We start from the raw sequence: 24435 nt of genomic DNA, 5'->3' as shown, positions 1-24435 counted from the left end.
TAGTTTAAACAATACGCAGGCTGACAAACACACGGTTCAGACTCAAAGCTTTTATTATATTCACATAAACTTTCCCATCAATGGAACAAGGTTTTAAAAACTAATGCGTCAGTTTGTTGTGACATCACAGCCAACCAATGGGAAAGAGGCTAGAAATCCACTTCAGACACTTTTAAAGATGGAGTCAATGATTCTGGAGAACGCTTGTTGGCAAAATCACTTTGTCAAAATCAGGTAATATCTCTGAAAGCTTAAAAAACAAGTTTTCATACAAATCGTAGGCTCTGTAAACTGGCATGTTGCTAGCTACGGTGGGCCTTTTTAGTAAGGGACTAGGGAATGCATTATGTCAGTCTCCTCATGTGTCTGCATGTGTGTGTGTCTATGGAATGTCCTCAGAAGGTGATGGAAACATGACTGTGTGTTGGTATAAATATGTAATAAACAGCCTTGAATGTTTCTGACTATTCTGTCTATTCATTGAGTCTCCAGAATGAAAATGTAATTTGGTCCAGTTTTGACACTTTTTTGTTCAAATGTAAATAAAAGCTGAGAAATATTTTTTTCCACAATGATGCCTCTTGTTCATCATCTTATCTTTTGGAAGAAGCCTGTGTCATTTACGGTAAAAAAAACTTTCTGGTTGAATAAAATTAACTTTAAGTAGAAATTTGCCAGGGGTATGAATCATTTTGGGCTTGACTGTATGTACCGTGACTTTAGTGTACCGTTACTACATCCCTATCGACTGAGTCACAAAAAACTTTAAATCTTTCTTTGGCTGTGATCCTGTACAGACTCTCTCTCCTACAGACGACACAGAGACACTGAGGAGCCAGAAAAATAGACCCCAAACCCAGGGTAGAGAGGTTCAGTGAATGTGGTGTTGAGGGTGTGGAGGTGGATCAGTCCATCAGAGTAGACCTCGTAGAAGGACAGAGAGCCAGCAGGACAGTCCACATACACTGCTACTCTGTGAGAGACAGAGGAGGAGCGGATGGATGTGTTTTTGTTATTGTGACGGACAGAGTAACGACCATCATCAGAGCATCTCAGACTCCAGGACTGATCATTCTCTCCAAACACACAGTCTTCACTCTTTCCTTTCCTGCTGATTCCTCTGTAACTCACTGATATATCAGCCCTTCCGCTCCACTCAACCTCCCAGTAACGGCGACCAGTCAGACCTTTACTACACAGCAGCTGAGGACAGAGGTCAAACCTCTCTGGATGATCAGGATATGGCTGCTCGTCTCTCACCCATGTCACCTTCCTGTTGTTGTCAGACAGTTTGAGTCTTCTGTTTACTGTGTTTGTGTCCAGTGTGAGTTCACAGGAATCTGATGGAGAGAACAAGACACAGCAGCAGTTATTAATCCATCATCTGTGCATTGACAGTTTGATGATTATGAACATTATAAACACACTTACACTTCCTCAGACCTGGTGTCAGCCATTGGACTCCAGCAGGCTCCACCCTGAAAGGAGAGGGGGGGGGGGGTCAGACCAGCATGTACTCTTTCAGCATGCACACATGCACATTACACAGGTCTTGACATTAAGCTTTTTCAGCCATGTGTGCCTTGTGTGTTTTACTTGACCAATAATAAAACATACTCGCCCCCAAAATGGAAATGTAGTCGATGCCGCAGCGATTGCAGGCACTCTCCCTCGTGTCATTAAACTAATAAATCCGACTGTATTTAATATCAAACTGATAAAAATGATCCGACTGTATAAAGTGTATCACGTATATAAATTATTTAATATTTTAGCAGAATAACATTCACTCTGATTCGCTAAGTGTTCAAACTATATGAACAAGTACTTTTTAATAATCTAACTGACTTGACAATCAACATTAACTCAGTGGAAGGACATTGCATGTAAGCTAACCTAGCAAAACTTCCATACACGGTCTCTCCGTAATCCACGTAAAAAGTTCAATTATTTGAACGTATATTACGGATACCGTACAGATATATTACGGACTTTCGGACAGATCCGGTTGGATCGCATACGAGAATGTACGTATGTGGAATTGAGGCATAAAAACACAGGAAGTTTAAAGCTCCTTGACTCCTGCCACCACAACAGTCAATACTGTACATTGCAACTTGCCTATCCAGCCATCTCCTTGAGACATAAATAAATGATGCCATTCAATGCTAGCAAACAACGTGCCCTATCAACACCATTTGCAACGTGTTATTTTTATTTTGACATATTCACTTCTTTTTTTCAATTATAAAAAATATTTTTCACTTATTTAATTGCATTGTCCTTGTTTTCAGTTCAATTAGGCCTATGTTTAAAGTCCAAAGGTATGGTGTTAATAGAAACAACTTTGTTAAAAGTTTAACACATGCATAATGTTCTTAAATCAATTAATAATTTTCTTTAATAATCGTGATAACACAATGTCAATAAAAAAAACTATTATGATTTTTGTCATAATCGAGCAGCCAAACCTTGCAATTTCAATGGTTTAGATCAATTATAAACAATTAAATTAATCAATAATATAATCAATATGAAAATTTCGACTTAATATCTACAGGTTGTTTATTGTGATTTCATCAGAATCAGAGTCAGTGAGCTCCATGGTAACGTTGTGATTGACAGGCTGACTGAAATGCTCTTTATCTGGACAGAAACTCCCCTCTCCAAACCCCACACCCATAAACTCCACAAACTTTTCGCCTTTACTGTTGCACAAAGTCGCGACCTCAAAAAGTCGGTCCGCGTACTGACCTGGATGGGCACCATTAATGATAGTGATAGAGGATGGTTAGAACTTAACCTGATCATATCTGCCAGTGAACTTGTTTTCAACCCATGTTTGGTTTTAAGTTGATATTTGTTCTGTTTACATTGTTTATTTTCAATGTTGTTATTTATTTGTTATTTCGTCTCTTTCTTGTACTTCTGGACATATTCTCCTGTTGACTTGACTAGATACGTCAAGGCGGGGGAGTGGCCTTGTTAAAGCTGCCGCCTGTAGGAAACACTGACTGTATTAGGCTGACTAATATCAATTATTATTATTATTATATTATTATGCACCAAAAATCTGGAAAAAACTCCCAGAGAACTTGAGGTCTGCTGCAACTCTCAGTTCTTTTAAATCGAGTCTGAAGACTTTTTTGTTTCCATTTTAACCTGCAATTTTTATTTTATTTGCTTCTTTTATTCGCTTTTAAATGTTTTATAATATGTTTTATGTATTCTAATCTTGCCCCTGTAAAGCACTTTGAGTGGCTTTGTGTCTGAATTGTGCTATATAAATACACTTGCCTTGCCTTGCCTATATCTGAACCCCTTTATAGACCGCAAGTGTTGGGTTTTTACTCTCACGTATCACCAACAGAAGCGCTCTAGTTTAAATCATCTGTCGGCTCCGTGAGCGGGCGTAACTCGTCCTGAAGCGAAAATTATACCTCAACTGACCGTGCTGATAACGTGATAAAAAAGCACTCTCTCTCCTGTGATCATTTATGTGCTATATACAAGCCGTGTTATAATGTGTTTCAATGGCTTTACGCGCGCTGGCGGAGACAAAGTCAAAACGCACAGCGAGACTCTGCGGCCCGGCGAGAAAACCTGTAAAACTAAAGAGACATTTAAACAACTATCTTAGCACAGACAAAACATCAGTCTTGGATCGCTTCATGGAGCGAGTGTGGTGCGTATAGAAGGCTTTATGTGCCCGACAATGGGCCATTATGTGCACAATCTCAATAATAAACGGCTCGCCACACATTAGGCTACACAACAGAGCAGGCAGTTCCACGATCGCGATATGAGGCAGTTTATTTTGTAACCCCTTTATACCGTATGCTGCGCGTTGCAACATTGTATCTACGTGGCGCACCATTGTTGTTTAGTCGTAATTTTCATGGCGCGTGCAGCATAGAATGCACTGTCATTGGTTCAAATACACATGAGGTGGGTCTTGTTGTTTTTTTTAAAACCACGTGACCACCCAAATGTTGTGTGGTTTGCCGAAAATCACGTCAATTAAAAAAAAAAAAAAAAGAAGAAGACGGCTGTGTGTTCACATGATCGGCGATAGTGTATTACAGAACAGTTAGTGGTGTTCGGTGCACAGAATCTAGGTCTACTGTAGGCTATTGACGAACATCACACAACACATTACATCTGTTAAGTAACAATATGTATTAATTTAGGCTATATGTGGCTGCTCCACCTCAAGTCAGCCCAGGTAGGCGATAGTTAAGTTTCAGTTTCGTTTTCATCTCCGTGTTAAACAGCTGTTTGGACCAGCTGATCGGCTCCTGAGGGCGGGAGCGAATCTATAGCCAGTGATAACTAGCCTGGCTCCGCCCGCCTGCCTACTTTCGCTCAATTTTCATCTCACTTCAGTAGTCAGTCTGGGGCTGAAGTGTCATGGGTTCCTTCTCCAGCCAGACTTTTGGCTGTCCAATCAGCGAACAGAGCGAGTGGCTGAGAACGATGACGTCGAAGTCGCGCTCCAGTTTCAGTTGAATGCTGCGTTCCTTTATACTCGGAACTCGGAAATTTCCGACTTGGTAGTTCCGAGTTGCGACCCGTCTGTGTTCCAGTGCATCTGCTCGGGAAAGTATGGACGCCTACAACCTTTCTCATCCAAATAAATAAACGTTAGGCTCTAGCAAGTTACTGTTGCCAGGTACCGGTAGATCCATAGACTACAATATAGTGAAGTCGGAAATTTTCGAGTTCCCTGTACAACTGGAACGCACCGTCAGAAGCCGGCTCATGAAATACGTCATGACCAAACGTTATGCGAATGGTTGGCTGATCCAGAGTGGCACTGGGCAGATCCAATAGTTTTAAACTTCAACAGACACCCGCCTCCAAGTGAGTGAACGTTTGCCAATTACAGCAGTTCCAGACCTTCTGTACAAATGAAATTAAGTACGATGGTCTATGTGATGTTGTAGGTTACCATATGAATGAGACGAGCGGACAACTGTTTATCAGTACTGATACTTTATCTCCGGGATAGCAATACATGTCTGACTAGTTCATGTACATACGCCATGACCAATACCATATACGGCAGTGTCGCAAACACTACAGTCTGGTTGGACCAGGCTAAGTGATAACTAAACTTAATAATAAAATAAAGCTATCTCTTCCTCCCTCTCTCTGTCTCCTCCGTCCACTGCACACTCAGTCACTACTATCCATGCTTAAAGGAAGCAGGATTATAACCTCATTTAGCACAATATTTTTAAATATTTTATGTAATGTATTCATATTTTCTTTTTCCTCCCCTCCCCCCCCCGATCTAATTTTGACAATTTTTAGAAAAACGTGTTGGTTTGTAAGTTCTAAGGGAGCATGTTTTAATAAAGCCTGTGAACTTTTTAGATGTCTTTAATTTCATGTTTCTATGTGCTACAGAGGCTTAGATATTAAGGTTTTGGAAGACGTTGACAATTCTTAGTATTTTTTCGGAAGACCCTCAGGAAATAAATCCTAGATAGCCATAGGGTTTAATAGGCGTTTTCAGCAGGCGTTTAATGCTGGGCTTACACTACACGACTTTTCACGCGATTTGACAGTCGCAGACAATCTTCCAATGTCGGACTGAAACCACAGGAGTCGTGCTGGAGTTGTGCCTTTTGGTGTAAGGTGGTCAGTCTTCTTCTTCGATTCCAGTCAGTCTTCTTCCCGTCTTGACGTTCCGACATTATCAAACATGTTTGATATTATTGTTAGTCTTGAGGGGTTGGCTCAAGCCAAATGACGTGAACACTATCACACACTCTCAGCATCAAGCACGACGCAGGAGCGGCATTAGTCGCGGCCTGTGTCCGCCTGTGAGGCACTTTTTTCTGACACTTTTACCTAGAAGCCTCGACTGGAGAACCAGGCTGACACGCGCAACCTTAACACTTTACCATCACATTTAGGGTTAGAAGTTAGAGTTATTTGGGGACGAGATCAGCAAATAAAGATGGTTGAATAACTACAGGATGCCCCCCGCTCGGAATATTGAATTAACTTTTTTTTAATTAAATATAATCACAATCACGTTTGCAGTTTCTAACGTGATCATGCATGACACAAAGCCTACGTGATAAGGGCACATAGTTGTTTATACACCCAGTCCATTTTACCTGCTAAAAAAACCTTTTTATTTGACTGAAATCACTTTTAATCCCTGGAGGGATTGGAAATAATATTATTATTCACTTGCCCGAAACAGGCAACTATAGGTCACATTTTGCTTGCATGAACACAGAACACCTGCCCCGGGCCAGCAGGTAACCGGTGATGTCGAGCCCTGATTACATTCTAGGGCCCTATGATTTCCGCGATAACGAAAACGCGGACGGAATCACGGAATCGGGCAATAAAAACGGAATCTGCTTGTTAACACGGAATGTCACGGAATTCGCCATTATTTTGGTGAAATTCAATTTCCAAGGCAAAGGGAAACAACACGGTTAAAACTAAAGCAGAACTAGGGAGGAATTATGGTTTGGCGACATCTAAAGACCAAACTACTGCCGTGAAAAGTAGAGCCTGGCTGCAGTAACGGTAATGTAACACACGGCGCCAAAACCCTTTCACAAATCTGTCTATTCAATGTTTACTTATTGATTTATCCATATACGTAACTCTGGCATGTACATAACTTAACTTATTGTTAATAATATGGTCTGTTTATACATTCGGCATATGATTAAAGCATCTAAAAGGCACGTAATCATGTTAAACGTTTACTGTTATAAGTTATTAATGCCACTCGCTCCCGCAGATACACAGCACAGGGAGGTCTTATATTCAGCCATTGCTAAAGGGAGTGTTGTATTATGGAACGGCCGCTTCGGTACGAAATTCCAGTCTCAACAATGTATCCTACACGCAATTATAACTAGCGTCTACAGCCCGTTGTTTTCATGTAGTGTAACCTACCTGTAGTGTTACATTATTCAGCTGTTGCCGTGATGTCGGCTAACGCTGATGCTAATGATAACTAGCTCTCTGTCGCACAATAGACTGTAGGTTGGTGTTGCAGCCCGCTGTTGGGTGAAGGGCTGTCCCACAGGTAAAAGCCATGGACTTATAAAGCCTGTCCAATATTCACTCTAGTCCAGCTTCTTGAAAAGTTTATAAGGACTTTATTATTTATGTAAAAAAAAATATTTAATGCTTCACTTGAAGCACACAATGAATGACTTTATTTTCTTATATAGCCTAGCTACCCAACAAATCTGTTTTTTAGTTTTTTTTAAGCACTAAAAACAGTGCAATGTTTAAATTTGTATTTTAAATTGAGCCTTATATCTGATTAAATTGTTAGAATATTATTTGTTCGCAATAATTAAACACTCGTTCTGATGACGAAATGAGTGTTAATTGTAAAAAAACGGAAATCATGAGATTAAAACGGAAAAAACGGAATTTGTGAAAAAATAAAACGGAATTTGGAAAAAAATAAAACGGATTTCATAGGGCCCTAACATTCACTTGTGGCTCTTTTCCTGAGTGAAACTGTAACGTACTGACAGCAGCCTCTTCATACCTGAGAGTGTCCAGTCTCCAGAGGGGACCGTCCCGTCCAGCTGACAGTAGCTCCACTCCTGAGGCTCCTGGATGGTTGTAGCTCAGGTCCAGCTCTCTCAGATGGGAGGGGTTGGAGCTCAGAGCTGAGGCCAAAGAAACACAGCCTTCCTTTGTGATCAGACAACCTGACAGACTACACACACACACACACACACACACACACACACACACACACACACACACACACACACACACACACACACACACACACACACACACACACACACACACACACACACACACACACACACACACACACACACACACACACACACACACACACACGGGATGGTGAGTTTCTTTGTTTTTTGTTGGGGTACGTTTTAGTCCAGATAAAATACTAAAGAGCCATTTTTACAATAAATGTTAAACATCTATAATATTTAATGACTCAATAATAAAATTGAAAGGGAGAGAAATATATGAAAAAGAACGCTGATGGAAATTCTTTGAGTCTAGAAACTATTGGAAGTTTAAATAAATATCCTTTGATAAATCATCGTAGCAGACACATTCCTACACAGTTAACATGTTACAAACTAATATAAATCAGATGTTAAATGGTCATCAGTTAAACTGGTTGATAATCTGACCTGAGAGTTTCCAGTTTACAGAGTGGACTCTTTAGTGCAGCAGACAGATGCTTCACTCCTGAATCCTGCAGGTCGTTGTTACTCAGGTCCAGCTCTCTCAGACTAGAGGAGGAGTTGAGAACTGAGGACAGAGCTTCACAGCTTCTCTCTGACAGGTTACAGCCACTCAGTCTGGAGAGACAACAGTGAGGAAGAGAAATAATTTTTTTTTAAGTTGAAATATGTACATTTTTAGTTTATTGCTAAAATGATGAGTTATGAATTTATAAAGTGTGTGAAATATTAATCAAATTTGTATTCATATGTACATTTATGCATTTTGTGAGGATGTGGTGATTAGTCCTTTGTGTCACCTGGGGAGATAGGGGTGTCACACTCTACCTGGAGCCTATTAGAGGCCCTCATATAGGGGAGGATAATTGCTTTGTTCAGGTTTGGAAGGCAGAGAGCCAACAGTTTTTTGACCGCATTACTTCACATTTTTTCGCATTATTGGACACATTATTGGACACATTATTTTACATTGAAAAGTATTTTTTGTACAATACTAAGAACACTGTTTTGGACGCAAAAACAGTTACAGTTTGGAGTTTTTATGTTTCGTTATTTCCTGGAAAGTCAACCGGAGTTATTGTTTAATAAATGAGTCAACACCAAGTTAAACTCTCTCTGTGCTTCCCAAGAAATGTGTGTCGGACTATCTCTGCCTCAGGAACAAATAAGGCGAACAAGGGGTTCGCCACTTCAGACCCAGTGATGGTCTTATCTGGACCCGTGACCAATTTAAAAAGAGTGCAGATTATTCTACGCTCAGACACATCCAAATCCCACCACCAGCCTACTCCATTCCGTGCCCCTCCTACACGCAGATAAACCAATCACTGCACATATGTAGCGCCTTCTTCCCCCTTTTCACGGTGTAACAGGAAGTCTTGTAAAAGAAAACGAAATTCACAAGCGTTTCCTGCAGGGCTGCTGCTTTGACAACGCACACTTCCGTATTGACTAAGCGCCCTGCATCCGAAGACTTTAACCCTTGGGTATCCTTAACTTTTACTACGCCTTGGTTACCTTAGAGGACAAAAACGTCCTCTCCCTATAAACTGCCATAAAAACATTATACATTAATATTTTTTTCTACTTTTTTTTTTACAAACCTTTTATCTCACTTGACCTCTTCACATATATATCAAATATTCATTCATTTGTAATTGCTTTTAACCCTTTACATGCAAGTTTATGTGACGACGTGAGCCATTTTTATTTAAAAAAAACACAATAATTGAAAAATTTCTCATATAATAGATGCAAAGTGGATTTTTTTGAGTGGGATAATTAGACTCTAGGATATGTTAATGATTTGCAATAAAACTGCTTTTGATATATGTTTAGTATTTGTGCAGTCACAGATGCAAATAAATACTCCCTCTCATGACCTTAGAGGACAAAAACGTCCTCTCCCTATAAACTGCCATAAAAACATTATACATTAATATTTTTTTCTACTTTTTTTTTTACAAACCTTTTATCCCACTTGATCTCTTCACATACATATCAAATATTCATTCATTTGTAATTGCTTTTAACCCTTTACATGCATGCTTATGTGATGACGTGAGCCATTTTTATTTTAAAAAAACACAATAATTGAAAAATTTCTCATATAATAGATGCAAAGTGGATTTCTTTGAGTGGGATAATTAGACTCTAGGATATGTTAATGATTTGCAATAAAACTGCTTTTGATATATGTTTAGTATTTGTGCAGTCACAGATGCAAATAAATACTCCCTCTCATGACCTTAGAGGACAAAAACGTCCTCTCCCTATAAACTGCCATAAAAACATTATACATTAATATTTTTTTCTACTTTTTTTTTTAAAACCTTTTATCCCACTTGACCTCTTCACATACATATCAAATATTCATTCATTTGTAATTGCTTTTAACCCTTTACATGCATGCTTATGTGATGACGTGAGCCATTTTTATTTAAAAAAAACACAATAATTGAAAAATTTCTCATATAATAGATGCAAAGTGGATTTTTTTGAGTGGGATAATTAGACTCTAGGATATGTTAATGATTTGCAATAAAACTGCTTTTGATACATGTTTAGTATTTGTGCAGTCACAGATGCAAATAAATACTCCCTCTCATGACCTCCCTATAAACTGCCCTAAACACATTATACAGTAATATTTTTTTCTACTTTTTTTTTTTAAAACCTTTTATCCCACTTGACCTCCTTACATACATATCAAATATTAATTCATTGTTAGTTGCTTTTGACCTTTTAATTCCAGTTTCTTTGATGATGTCAACAAAGTAACAAAGTAAACCTGCAGCCACCTGAAAACCCACAAATTGCACATTACAGCTGCACACATATGCATACGCACAAAGACACACACACATACACACAGTAATTTCACAACACACACACAGATACAACCCTAAGGTATCCATATGGATCCACACTTTCCATTAATTTCTCATATTTCTTATGTTTAGGCCTGCAACTCTAAAAAATTACAAAAAAGTACAAAAATGGTTTTAGGGAGCATATTTGATCCTCAAAAAAAACTGGAGAAAATAAATGATTGAGCTAGATAAGGCTAAAAAAGCAATTTTGGTGTCTTAAGTGTTGGATTATTGCCTAATATCATCACATTTACATGTGTTTGTCATCATGGCTATGGTTTGAAAAAATAAAGTTTAAATTGGGCCATTTTTTCCATACACGTTTGAGTTTGTAAAGTTTGGCTGTGTGTACACAAACACACACACTATATTTTCTCAATACACACATATGCACCACACACTAGCATCCCTACCATCACACTCACACCATTTAGGTTGAATTTTTTTTTTCTATTGCACTGTGGGGGGCAGGACCGACAACCTGGAAAATTGCTTGTAATTCAACCCTATGCCAAATATAGGGAAATGTCTCAAAATTTTGATGGTGTTGAAAATGATCAACAGCCAAAAGTTATACACAAAAAAGAGCGTAAAAAAAGTGCGAAAGGACAAAAACGTCCCCAAGAGCACCAAAGGGTTAATTAAATATCCTTTGATAAATCATCATAGCAAACAATCCTTCACAGGTTATCAGATGTTAAATGATCATCAGCTGAACTGGTTGATAATCTGACCTGAGAGTTTCCAGTTTACAGAGTGGACTCTTTAGTGCAGCAGACAGATGCTTCACTCCTGAATCCTGCAGGTCGTTGTTACTCAGGTCCAGCTCTCTCAGACTAGAGGAGGAGTTGAGAACTGAGGACAGAGCTTCACAGCTTCTCTCTGAGAGGTTACAGCCACTCAGTCTGGAGAGACAACAGTGAGGAAGAGAAATAATTTTTTTTTAAGTTAAAATATGTACATTTTTAGTTTATTGCTAAAATTACGAGTTATGAATTTATAAAGTGTGTGAAATATTAATCAAATTTGTATTCATATGTACATTTATGCATTTTGTGAGGATGTGGTGATTAGTCCTTTGTGTCACCTGGGGAGATAGGGGTGTCATACTCTACCTGGAGCCTATTAGAGGCCCTCATATAGGGGAGGATAATTGCTTTGTTCAGGTTTGGAAGGCAGAGAGCCAACAGTTTTTTGACCGCATTACTTCACATTTTTTCGCATTATTGGACACATTATTGGACACATTATTTTACATTGAAAAGTATTTTTTGTACAATACTAAGAACCCTGTTTTGGACGCAAAAACAGTTAGAGTTTGGAGTTTTTATGTTTCGTTATTTCCTGGAAAGTCAACCGGAGTTATTGTTTAATAAATGAGTCAACACCAAGTTAAACTCTCTCTGTGCTTCCCAAGAAATGTGTGTCGGACTATCTCTGCCTCAGGAACAAATAAGGCGAACAAGGGGTTCGCCACTTCAGACCCAGTGATGGTCTTATCTGGACCCGTGACCAATTTAAAAAGAGTGCAGATTATTCTACGCTCAGACACATCCAAATCCCACCACCAGCCTACTCCATTCCGTGCCCCTCCTACACGCAGATAAACCAATCACTGCACATATGTAGCGCCTTCTTCCCCCTTTTCACGGTGTAACAGGAAGTCTTGTAAAAGAAAACGAAATTCACAAGCGTTTCCTGCAGGGCTGCTGCTTTGACAACGCACACTTCCGTATTGACTAAGCGCCCTGCATCCGAAGACTTTAATTAAATATCCTTTGATAAATCATCATAGCAAACAATCCTTCACAGGTTATCAGATGTTAAATGATCATCAGCTGAACTGGTTGATAATCTGACCTGAGAGTTTCCAGTTTACAGAGTGGACTCTTTAGTGCAGCAGACAGATGCTTCACTCCTGAATCCTGCAGGTCGTTGTTACTCAGGTCCAGCTGTCTCAGACTAGAGGAAGAGTTGAGAACTGAGGACAGAGCTTCACAGCTTCTCTCTGACAGGTTACAGCCACTCAGCCTGGAGAGACAACAATGAGGAAGAGAAATAATTTTTTTTTAAGTTGAAATATGTAAATTTTTAGTTTATTGCTAAAATGATGAGTTATGAATTTATAAAGTGTGTGAAATATTAATCAAATTTGTATTCATATGTACATTTATGCATTTTGTGAGGATGTGGTGATTAGTCCTTTGTGTCACCTGGGGAGATAGGGGTGTCACACTCTACCTGGAGCCTATTAGAGGCCCTCATATAGGGGAGGATAATTGCTTTGTTCAGGTTTGGAAGGCAGAGAGCCAACAGTTTTTTGACCGCATTACTTCACATTTTTTCGCATTATTGGACACATTATTGGACATATTATTTTACATTGAAAAGTATTTTTTGTACAATACTAAGAACCCTGTTTTGGACGCAAAAACAGTTAGAGTTTGGAGTTTTTATGTTTCGTTATTTCCTGGAAAGTCAACCGGAGTTATTGTTTAATAAATGAGTCAACACCAAGTTAAACTCTCTCTGTGCTTCCCAAGAAATGTGTGTCGGACTATCTCTGCCTCAGGAACAAATAAGGCGAACAAGGGGTTCGCCACTTCAGACCCAGTGATGGTCTTATCTGGACCCGTGACCAATTTAAAAAGAGTGCAGATTATTCTACGCTCAGACACATCCAAATCCCACCACCAGCCTACTCCATTCCGTGCCCCTCCTACACGCAGATAAACCAATCACTGCACATATGTAGCGCCTTCTTCCCCCTTTTCACGGTGTAACAGGAAGTCTTGTAAAAGAAAACGAAATTCACAAGCGTTTCCTGCAGGGCTGCTGCTTTGACAACGCACACTTCCGTATTGACTAAGCGCCCTGCATCCGAAGACTTTAATTAAATATCCTTTGATAAATCATCATAGCAAACAATCCTTCACAGGTTATCAGATGTTAAATGGTCATCAGTTGAACTGGTTGATAATCTGACCTGAGAGTTTCCAGTTTACAGTCTGGACTCTTCACTGCAGCAGACAGATGCTTCACTCCTGAATCCTGCAGGTCATTGTTACTCAGGTCCAGCTCTCTCAGACTAGAGGAGGAGCTGAGAACTGAGGCCAGAGCTTCACAGCTTCTCTCTGAGAGGTTACAGCCACTCAGCCTGGAGAGACAACAGTAAGGGAAAGATAAATACATTGTTTTTAAGTTAAACATGGCAGGGGTTTATTGATTAATAAACCCTACTGTACGTACAGAGCTTTGTTGGAGGCTTTGACCACTGGCAGCAGCCTCAGAAGAGCCTCCTCTGAAGCAGAGTATTTCTTCAGCTCAAACACATCCAGATCTTTTTCTGATGACAGTAAGATGAAGACCAGAGCTGACCACTGAGCAGGAGACAGTTCATCTGTGGAGAGACTTCCTGAGCTCAGGGCCTGTTGGATCTCCTCCACTAGAGAACCATCATTCAGTTCATTCAGACAGTGGAACAGATTGATGCTTTTCTCTGAAGAGATATCCTCATTGAACTTCTGCTTGATGTACTGGACTGTTTCCTGATTGGTCTGTGGGCTATTTCCTGTCTGTGTCAGCAGACCTCTCAGGAGATTCTGATTGGTTGGCAGTGAAAGACCCAGGAGGAAGCGGAGGAACAAGTCCAGGTGTCCATTTGGACTCTGTAAGGCCTTTTCCACAGCACTCTGGTAGAACTGTGTCTCTGTAGATGTATGGGAGGTTGTTTGTTCTTCTGACATCAGATTGACTCCAGAGTTGATGAATGTCAGATGGACATGAAGAGCAGCCAGAAACTCGTGAACGCTCAGATGGACGAAGCAGAACACCTTGTCCTGGTACAGTCCTCTCTCCTCTTTAAATATCTCTGTGAACACTCCTGAGACCACTGAGGCTGCTGTGATATCGATGCCACACTCTGTCAGGTCTGATTCATAGAAGATCAGGTTTCCTTTCTGCAGCTGCTCAAAAGCCAGTTTTCCCAGAGACTCGATCATCTTCCTGCTCTCTGGACTCCAGTGTGGATCTGTCTCAGCTCCTTCATCATACTTGATCTTCTTCAGTTTTGCCTGAACCACCAGGAAGTGGATGTACATCTCTGTCAGGGTCTTGGGCAGCTGTCCTCTCTCTCCTGTCTTCAACACATCCTCCAGAACTGTAGCGGTGATCCAGCAGAAGACTGGGATGTGGCACATGATGTGGAGGCTTCGTGATTTCTTGATGTGGGAGATGATTCTGCTGGCCTGCTCTTTGTCTTTGAATCTCTTCCTGAAGTACTCCTCCTTCTGCGTGTCAGTGAACCCTCTGACCTCTGTCACCATGCCAACACAGTCAGGAGGGATCTGATTGGCTGCTGCAGGTCGTGTGGTTATCCAGAGGCGAGCAGAGGGAAGCAGTTTCCCCCTGATGAGGTTTGTCAGCAGCACATCCACTGAGGTGGACTCTGTAATATCAGTCAGGATCTCAGTGTTCTTGAAGTCTAGAGGAAGTCGACACTCATCCAGACCGTCAAAAATGAACACAACCTGGAACTCTTCAAAGCTGCAGATTCCTGCTGCTTTGGTTTCAGTGAAGAAGTGATGAACAAGTTCCACCAAGCTGAACTTTTTCTCTTTCAGCACATTCAGCTTTCTGAAAGTGAATGGAAGTATGAACTGTATGTCCTGGTTGGTTTTGTCTTCAGCCCAGTCCAGAGTGAACTTCTGTGTTAAGACTGTTTTCCCAATGCCAGCCACTCCCTTTGTCATCACTGTTCTGATTGGTTCATCTCTTCTAGCTGAAGCTTTAAAGATGTCTTCTTGTCTGATGGATGTTTCTGGTCTGTGTGGTTTCCTGGATGCTGTTTCAATCTGTCTGACCTCATGTTCATCATTGACCTCTCCAGTCCCTCCCTCTGTGATGTAGAGCTCTGTGTAGATCTGATTCAGAAGGGTTTGTTCTCCTGCTTTAGCGATCCCCTCAAACACACACTGGAAATTCTTCCGCAGGTTAGACTTTAGTTCACGCTGACAAACTCCAGAATTACTTCCTGAATTAATACACAAGAGATAAGAACGAGTCAAGAGTCAACGGTAATTATAATATCAATGAGTGATTCATGATGAAAATATGAATGCACATATAAACATCTGTCCCTCCATCTCTGGAGACTTAAGTAAATGTCCCATTTCACCATCATGTTAAACCTTTAGAGAAATCCTCTTACTGCTCCACAGAAGGTCAGCCAGCTCCTTCTGCTTTATTCTCCTCAGGAAGTCCAGTGTGATCTTCAGAAATGCCTCTCTGCTGCTGCTCTGCTCCTCATCCTCACTCTGACCCTTTAAGCATTCTGGGTAATCTGGACTCAGAAGCTTCTGCATCTTCTTCAGCTCGTTCTTCACAAACGAGACAATGTTTTCCTCCAGCAGCTGGAACAGAATATTATATAAACGACACGATCAAACTAAAATCATGACGCAACCATCAGATCCATGTTGGACAGACAGACAGTCCACTGGTCTAAACAGTTAAACAATGTTGTTGTGAACAGAACAGATGGAAAGTAGTTGCTGTTGTTCATGTACAGACCATGAATATTGAGTCCAGGTGTGTTAGCTGGTCAGACCGTCCACTGGGAACCTCTGAGATCTCCTGGTTGACTCTGTGGAGAAACCATAACGAATGAGCTCATGTCTGGGGAGGGAAACTGGTGTTTGCAGAACAGAGGGAAGGGGCAAAGAGAGGGCAAGGGGCCAGGCAGAGATAGGGGAGACCGGGGATAGTAGGCACACTTTTTACTCTAGTGAAAATTGCTCATTACCTAAACATCTTTCAATAGTCATTCCTACATTAAATTGAAGCTTAAGGTGTTGTTGCTTGAAATGTGTATCCCTCACTTTTTCTAACTTATTGTAATAAAGAAGAAATTAATCATCAAATACACCCTTACGCATTGTGACAACCAACCCCATCAAGGGGTCGGTTGTCACACACTATGGGGTTATTTGTCACAATGTTATCTTAATGGGAATAATCTTAAAAAAAACAAGAAAGCAGAACTAAATTTGAAAGTTTAATTGCATTGTCAAGTTGACAAATAGGCCTACATAACTTACTGTAGTCTTGGCAGCTGGTCTAGTTTGGGATGCACTGGGTTGTTTTGATTTTGTTGCCCTTTTTTCTTTTGCATGCTAGCTGCCTTTTCCTGCACTATTCTTTCCTTCTCTGGGGTGTCAGTGAGGATACAGCTTGACAATTTCTTTCGTTATTGGGTTCCTTTTCTGGCTGCAGCCTTTGGATAACATGTGACAACCAACCCCCCACAAATGTGATGACCAACCCCAACTTGAATTTCTTGCTAGCATCAAGGCCAACAACCATCTGACAACTTATTAGCTTGCTAACCACAATCTAAACTATAGCTTACCCTTCACACTTTTTTAGGGTAACAAGTGTTTTGTTATAAACCCATTGTGTAAAAGCCTAGAAGAAAAATACTGAAGAGCTAAATATTTTCAATTTGACATGAAAAACACAAACAGTCCTCTCACCTCAAATTCAGCAGTCTAACTCCAAGGAAGACTATGTAGGTGACCTCTGATCCCAATTCTGGATAATTACATACAAAAATTTCCCAGACAGTGCGTTCTGGTTCCGAGATATAACGATTGTGACTACCAACCCGTGTGACATAACCCCGTTCTCCCCTATAGCAGGAGCCTGCGGAGGCAGAGCAGCTGAGCTGAGCTGGGGTCCAGCTTCTACATGACACCAGGAACACTTTTACTAGGTCAACATGAACTAGTAAAACCCAGGCATGCAAACTCATGAGCCATGAAAAAGGTGAGAAGCCCGAAAACAAACAACGGTAGGCGGTCTGGGGGCTTCCCCCCAGAAGATTTTTTTTTGTGATTTGAACATTTAAGAGAAGCAATTTGGTGTATTCTGGTGAAGAGAATTAAGGACAAAAAAAACATTGTCAGATGAATAGTAAAATGAGCAAAACAAGTTAGTCAGCCAACCTTCTTGACGTTTCCAATACAAAGTGTGTAGGTAGCCTATTTACCAAGAAAAACGGTTAAAAACAGCTTAGAAAAACGGTTAAAAATGCTGGCAAAACCAGCTTTAAATAAGAAAGAAAATAACATGGAGCCTCAAATCAATCACACCAAATTCCCTTACAATAAACTAACTATTTATATTGTGGCAAACAGGATTTGCCTTATCTTTGTTACACAACCATCAATCAAACACATAAGAATACACTCTGTCACCATAGTTAATCTCGTGTTCACGCACTCACACATGCGCACGCACACACACACACACTTCAGTCGTGCGCAGGAACATAATGGTGCAAAATGAGACGATAGTGGAGGACGCAGGCGAGTGTGTTGTTTCGGCGCTGATCTGCTAAAATCACTACATGCACGGCCAGAACACCACGCACCATTCAAAAACCGTGAAAACAGCAATAGACAAAAGCACATTATTAACTTGAGGTGACACGTTAATCTGCAGTGACAATCCGCCAACCGCGGCTGTTAATCAGCGCGAGCATAAAGCAATGCAAATGGCTGTAAAACAACGGTTGGCAAACTCTGTGAATTTATTTAAAAAGTGATTCACATAAATCGAGTAGGCACTAGGGTTGCCACCTTGGATTTAGGAAAAAAAGGGACACTTGATGTTTGGGGCGGAGGGCTCGGCCATTATTAGGCTACCAGTTCAGACTGACCAGTGTAATGACCTATAATAACCATAAACACCTACAGTGCTTTTTACAGTAGGATATATAAGGAGACTGAGGTGGGAACCCTGGACCTTGTAAGGGGGAATGCTCCCCCGGAAGAAAAAAATGCAACCTTTTAAAGTAAAATTCATCAATCTGGTGCACTTTGAGAAGAAAATTGCATGCAACCAGGCCCAGGGGCCCAAGGGCTCAGGGGGGCCCTAAGCCAGAGATAGTGATAGTAACTTTACATGTCACATTGTCAAAGAGCTCAGTCTCTCATGTCAATAACAGGGTCCAAAAAGGTATTGCCTAAAATAAGGAAATAAATCATCATGGGCCCCTCAACTAGTAGGTGAATAATAGAAAAGCAAGTGCAAAACTAAACCATTATTAGCTCTGTTTTAGGGGCTTCATAAGGGGCCTTGAAGGCCCCCTCACACCTACAGTAATAAGCTTTCTATGTGTAAATTATATACTGTTCATAAAAAGTAGCTATCCACCCTTTATCTGTTGAATAGGGATAGGGAGGAGTGGGGGAGGGGAAGTGGGGGGCTTTAAGAGTCTGGGCCCATGGGCCCATTATCTCATAATCCGTATATGAACCAAATGGTTTCCACAATCTTTTTTTCTATTTTCGCCGGGAGCATGCACAAGCATTATTTATTAAAAAAAAAAAAAAAAAAAGTGGGGGGCCCCACACTGGGTCTTGAAACGGGCCCCGAGATCGTTGAGACCGCTCCTGCCCGCTTGTCGTGCCGCCTGACGACGGAACGCTGCGCTTTCTCTCTGCCCGGCCCCGCTCGCCTCTCCATTGAGAATTAGTTGGCGCAACAAACGCCTCGGCCCGTGTGAAAGGGCCTTAACTACTGAACGAAGGAAATCAAATGAGGTTTTGGCATTTCCCCCCAAAAAACGGGACAAATTGTGTCCCGGGAGAGATTTATTTTTTCCCGGGACAGCTGGTGAAAAAAGAGAACGCTTCTGGGAAAAACGGGACGAGTGGCAACACTAGTAGGCACATTAACACGGTAAAATACTAGTACTGCGGCTACTTGAACGCTCCGATGACTCGGAGAGAAAAAAAATGATGTCACCGCCCCTCAATGACAAACACTGTTTCTGATTGGCCAAATGACCGTCAAAGCTCATATGATAGGAGTTAACATCCGTCAATCATAGTTAGTCACTATGGATGGTCACTCCATGTCCATGCTCCGCTCCACACACACACACACACAGCTGGCCATCAGACCCCCCCCCTCCCCCCCTCCAAAAAATATTTTCTCAACGGATCTCCACAAATCATATAGATGGCCAATTTTGTTTCCAAAACGGCGAATTTCGCCGAAAGGTGACGAGTTTGCATGCCTAAAAACCCCATAGTTTGAACACCACTCACAGAATGCTGGAGATCCTCATTCACAGGTTTGATAATCGTTTTGTTTCGATTCATGGTTTCAATTTGAATAAATGAATGCTTCAGCCATTCTGTCAAGTGACACCACGAGCAGAGTGCTGTCTCTCCTCTGAGGCTTAAAGTTTTGCATTTTTTTTGGTCATAAGATCAGTTTTTCTAATACGTCTACTTTTGGACTTGGACTTAGACCACTCATTTATATTTTCATGCCTTTTTGCCATCAAATTAGATTTTTTTTTAACAAGTAACAACTTGTTTCCATAGCAACGCCCGAGACCTTGTATAATAACTGGAATACCCATCGCAAACCCATAAGGTTCTTATATAATGAAAACGTAGGTCAGTACTCCAGTAAATAGGAACGACCAAGGTGATGACTTAGCAACGACATAATTTGGCTTTGACGGTGCGTTCAAGTACTGGGAAGTCGGACCAGGGATAATACGAGCAACGGGAGACTGCGGCAGCTGTTAGCCACAGAGCTACTCTTATGCTAGCAGATACAAAGTCAAAAACATTGCGCATGCTGTACAAACAGTAAATGTAATCGGCCAATATGTTTGACAACAGCTCCCCAAAATCAATATCACATTTCACAGAGAATATGTGTATTATGGGCTGCAGTTACGTGAGGCATTGCCTAACAGCAGTAGCTCAGATAGACAGTGAAGCCGGGCTTTGGTGGCTAAACACATGTAAACTCAGTTACACACCTTTTCAAATTTAACAGGGGTCTTACTCACCTTTTTAACGAGATAACCATTGACTTTTAGCCAGAGGGCATTGAGTTTAGCCACTTTATTTTACTACTATTACAGCTCTTGTGTTACGAGTGCCATCCTGTGGTGTCCAGAGGCTATTGCACGACAGGATATTTAATTTTTATAAATCCCTTATCAACACTGTTGAATCAGCAGCGATGCATTAAAGTGGACACAATGTAACAGTTCCATCTAGGTGTCCATACATCAGGGGTTAATCCACACCTATGGAATGTTATCCAGCCAATCAGAATAGAGTATTCGCACAGACTATGGTATAAATAAAGTTTAAACAATGGTCAGCACAGGGTTTTATTTTGTGTAAGTTCTGAATCCTTACCTTAGATCAACAGACTGACGACCATCTTTGAATACTATAGGATGATCCATAGAATCATCACTCTTCATGGACAAACAGCTGGGCTCTGGTGTTTCCAGCTTCCTCCTGATAGAACACATGTAAACTCAGTTACACACCTTTTCAAATTTAACAGGGGTCTTACTCACCTTTTTAACGAGATAACCATTGACGTTTAGCCAGAGGACATTAAGGCCCTGTTCTCACGGCAACACGAAACGGTGCAAACGCGGAAAAATTCCCGCGGTTGCACTATATCATGTACATGAAAACAGCAAACGCAGGCATGAAACCGCAAGTTTTTGAGATCTACTCCCAGGGAGGATTTTTTGGAAAACACAACGGTTTTGGTTTCGTGTGAACACCGAAACCATTTCCCCTGGTAACGCTGACGTCACGGCTCCACTTTACGTATGCATAGCGCATAGTCTATAACATTTGCTGTCAATACCCACACGCGAGTTATAAAGTTAGAAGACAACATAACGTGCAGGGCTTAAATAGGCCTATAACACTCGCCAATTTAGTCTGTAGTCTATTAGTAAGTTATTGATACCATGCACCCGCCACTTTGTCTGGGGAAAGATATGTGCTCTGCCGCTTTTTCTAGCAAAATAAACTTGTGTACACGGCTCTCTCTACATTAAAAAACACTATCCATAGTTCAGCGCGCAGCGGTTAAGTTACTGTTCAACAAAAGGAGCATTAAGGCTACAGCTTCACAGTAAAAGCATTTCACTGGCTAAACATTAACAGCATTTCACCGGACAAACGTGAGTTGACTTTTATTTTGAAGTACACCTGACAGGAAAAGTAGCCGCTCACAAAGCCCTTTCACTATCAGCATGTCTTCTGTTTTCATGAGTTCAATGCGGTGAAATAAGAGGACAGAAAGCTTGTCATTTACAATACTTGTAACCCCAAGCTTACACCAACCGCTTTATGAACGTTAGTGGCATTAATTTTCGGTTTTAGTAAGGTTTTATGCATCAAATTGTACCGGAAATGCTATCTACTACTACCTTGTACCGCCAACTGCTGGCCTGGCATGCTTACTACATCGATTTCGTCCCGTTTCCTCTGAAAACATGTGCACGGGTGAAGATGTCAGATAAAATGTGTCTGAACGGGGTTTAAAAAAAAAAAAAAACGGGAAAACTGTCACGTATTCACCGTGAGAACAGGGCCTAAGTTTAGCAACTTTATTTTACTACTATCGTTACTACAGCTCTTGTGTTACGAGTAGGGTTGGGTATCGGTTGGGTTTTTATCGATACCGGTTACTACTAGGTACTTTTGAAACGGTTCCGGTGCTTAAACGGTACTTTAACCGGTACTTTGAAGCCTCAAATTGCACACACTGTCAAAAAAAAGCCCTTTTATAGCCAGTGCCAGATTTAACACAATTCATTTTAACAATATAATTACGAGTAACAAATTGCAAAAAAAAATTGCATTATAATGCCTAGAAAGGAGAGATTAAAAAAGGAAAAAGAAAGGGAGCTACAGCAGGCAGCTCAGGGGAGCAGCTCTCTGCTCTCCTGGATGAAAGGTCAGAGTCAAGACCAGAGTCATGTTAACTGTTCAGGGCCTTTTAAAGCTCAGATTTTAATGTTGAACTGTTCCTCAAATGTTATTGAAATATCTTAAATGCTGTCCACACATTTTATTTTAACTACGCAAAGTGGGTTGGTGGTACTAAATCAGTCATGAAGCTACACTCAACAAAAATATAAACGCAACACTTTTGTTTTTGCTCCCATTTTTCATGAATGAACTGTCCACAATAAAAGGCCACTCTGAAATGTGCAGTTTTTTGCTTTATTGGGGGTCTGGGGACTCAGAACCAGTCAGTATCTGGTGTGACCAACATTTGCCTCATGCAGTGCAACACATCTTCTTCGCATAGAGTTTATCAGATTGTCAATTGTGGCCTGTGGAATGTTGGTCCAATCCTCTTCAATGGCTGTGCAAAGTTGCTGGAGACGGCTTATGGTGGAGAAATGAACATTCAATGCACGAGCAACAGATCTGGTTGACATTCCTGCTGTCAGCATGCCAATTGCACGCTCCCTCAATGCTTGTGGCATCTGTGGCATTTTGCTGTGAGACAAAACTGCACATTTCAGGGTGGCCTTTTATTGTGGACAGTCTAAGGCACACCTGTGCACTAATCATGATGTCAGATCAGCATCTTGATGTGGCACACCTGTGAGGTGGGATGGATTATCTCAGCAAAGCAGAAGTGCTCACTATCACACATTTAGACAGATTTGTGAACAATGTTTGAGAGAAATGGTACAATTGTGTACCTGGAATGAATTTTAGATCTTTAAGTCCATCTCATGAAAAATGGGAGCAAAAACAAAAGTGTTGCGTTTATATTTTTGTTGAGTGTATATAAGCTAATTATATTGTTTTGTCCCAACCATAAGTTATTTTTATGTTACAAGACTTGCAGTAATCTTGTATTTACCTTAATAGGATATTATTAGTACAGAGATCAGGGGCCTAACGAAGACTTCACAGAGAGAATTCGGGATAAGGGATTATTTTAAAAAATCCGAAGCTGACTGTTTTTTTTTCAAACATGTACATTTTTTCTTTCTGCTTTTTGGTAATTCTGTGTCTCCAAATTATTCCAGAAAATAGTACTAAATAGCCCACATTGACACAGGTGATTTAGCCTTAGCTTTCTTCTCAAAGTGCACCAGATTGATGAATTTTACTTTAAAAGGTTCAAATTTTTCTTCTGGGGGAGCATTCCCCCGGATCCCCCTAAAAGGTCCAGGGTCCCAAACAGTCTCCCAAATTCCTTTGAGAAACACTCTATGTGTGGCCGGGTATTAAAAGTCATTAGGCCAGGGGGGGATTTTGTACAAGTACCCTTAAAATGATTTGGTCATTCATCGATAGAATATATTGTGACCTTTTTTTTGCACTGAGCACCTGCCCACAAAAATGTCTGTGCACGCCACTGGGCCTACACGTGCCTAATACATCCATGACAATACTGCTAGATCGCGTGTCATTCGCAGGATATTTAATTTTTATAAATCCCTTATCAACACTGTTGAATCAGCAGCGATGCATTAAAGTGGACACAATGTAACAGTTCCATCTAGGTGTCCATACATCAGGGGTTAATCCACACCTATGGAATGTTATCCAGCCAATCAGAATAGAGTATTCGCACAGACTATGGTATAAATAAAGTTTAAACAATGGTCAGCGCAGGGTTTTATTTTGTGTAAGTTCTGAATCCTTACCTTAGATCAACAGACTGACGACCATCTTTGAATACTAAAGGATGATCCATAGAATCATCACTCTTCATGGACAAACAGCTGGGCTCTGGTGTTTCCAGCTTCCTCCTGATAGAACACAGGAAACAGTAAATTAGGGATGGGGCCGATCCGATCCAATATCGGTATCAGGTCCGATATGGCTCCAATCTACATATCGGACTGACGTGATTTAAATAGTTTAAAGCTGTTACGATAAACGTATGTATGCATCTGTGTGTATTTCTTGCTCTATTAAATTAGAATTTCTGTCTCGCTTAAGCCTTCCTAACCT

At 40.8% G+C, this 24435-nt stretch overlaps 1 protein-coding gene across 1 annotated transcript in view; it reads right to left on the bottom strand.

Moving 5' to 3' along the window:
• Window positions 1-54: 54 nt before the first annotated feature.
• Window positions 55-24435, bottom strand: part of LOC307270901 (NACHT, LRR and PYD domains-containing protein 3-like) — a 36609-nt gene continuing 12228 nt past the window's right edge. Inside the window, exons 5-16 of the mRNA XM_080054785.1 lie at window positions 24126-24230; window positions 20839-20943; window positions 16175-16247; window positions 15813-16014; window positions 13853-15635; window positions 13590-13760; window positions 12464-12634; window positions 11338-11508; window positions 8178-8348; window positions 7544-7717; window positions 1432-1478; window positions 55-1340 (exon numbers count right to left, since the gene is read on the bottom strand). Coding sequence (XP_079910911.1) covers window positions 808-1340; window positions 1432-1478; window positions 7544-7717; window positions 8178-8348; window positions 11338-11508; window positions 12464-12634; window positions 13590-13760; window positions 13853-15635; window positions 15813-16014; window positions 16175-16247; window positions 20839-20943; window positions 24126-24230 — 3706 coding nt within the window. The 3' untranslated portion in view covers window positions 55-807. The remainder of the gene's footprint in view (window positions 1341-1431; window positions 1479-7543; window positions 7718-8177; window positions 8349-11337; window positions 11509-12463; window positions 12635-13589; window positions 13761-13852; window positions 15636-15812; window positions 16015-16174; window positions 16248-20838; window positions 20944-24125; window positions 24231-24435) is intronic.

The sequence above is a fragment of the Ammodytes marinus genome (genome assembly GCF_949987685.1).
Source record: "Ammodytes marinus genome assembly, contig: scaffold_88, whole genome shotgun sequence".
Taxonomy (NCBI): Eukaryota; Metazoa; Chordata; class Actinopteri; order Uranoscopiformes; family Ammodytidae; genus Ammodytes; species Ammodytes marinus.
The sequence above is the reverse complement of the archived record's forward strand: the minus strand, read 5'-3'. Positions and strand labels throughout refer to the sequence as shown.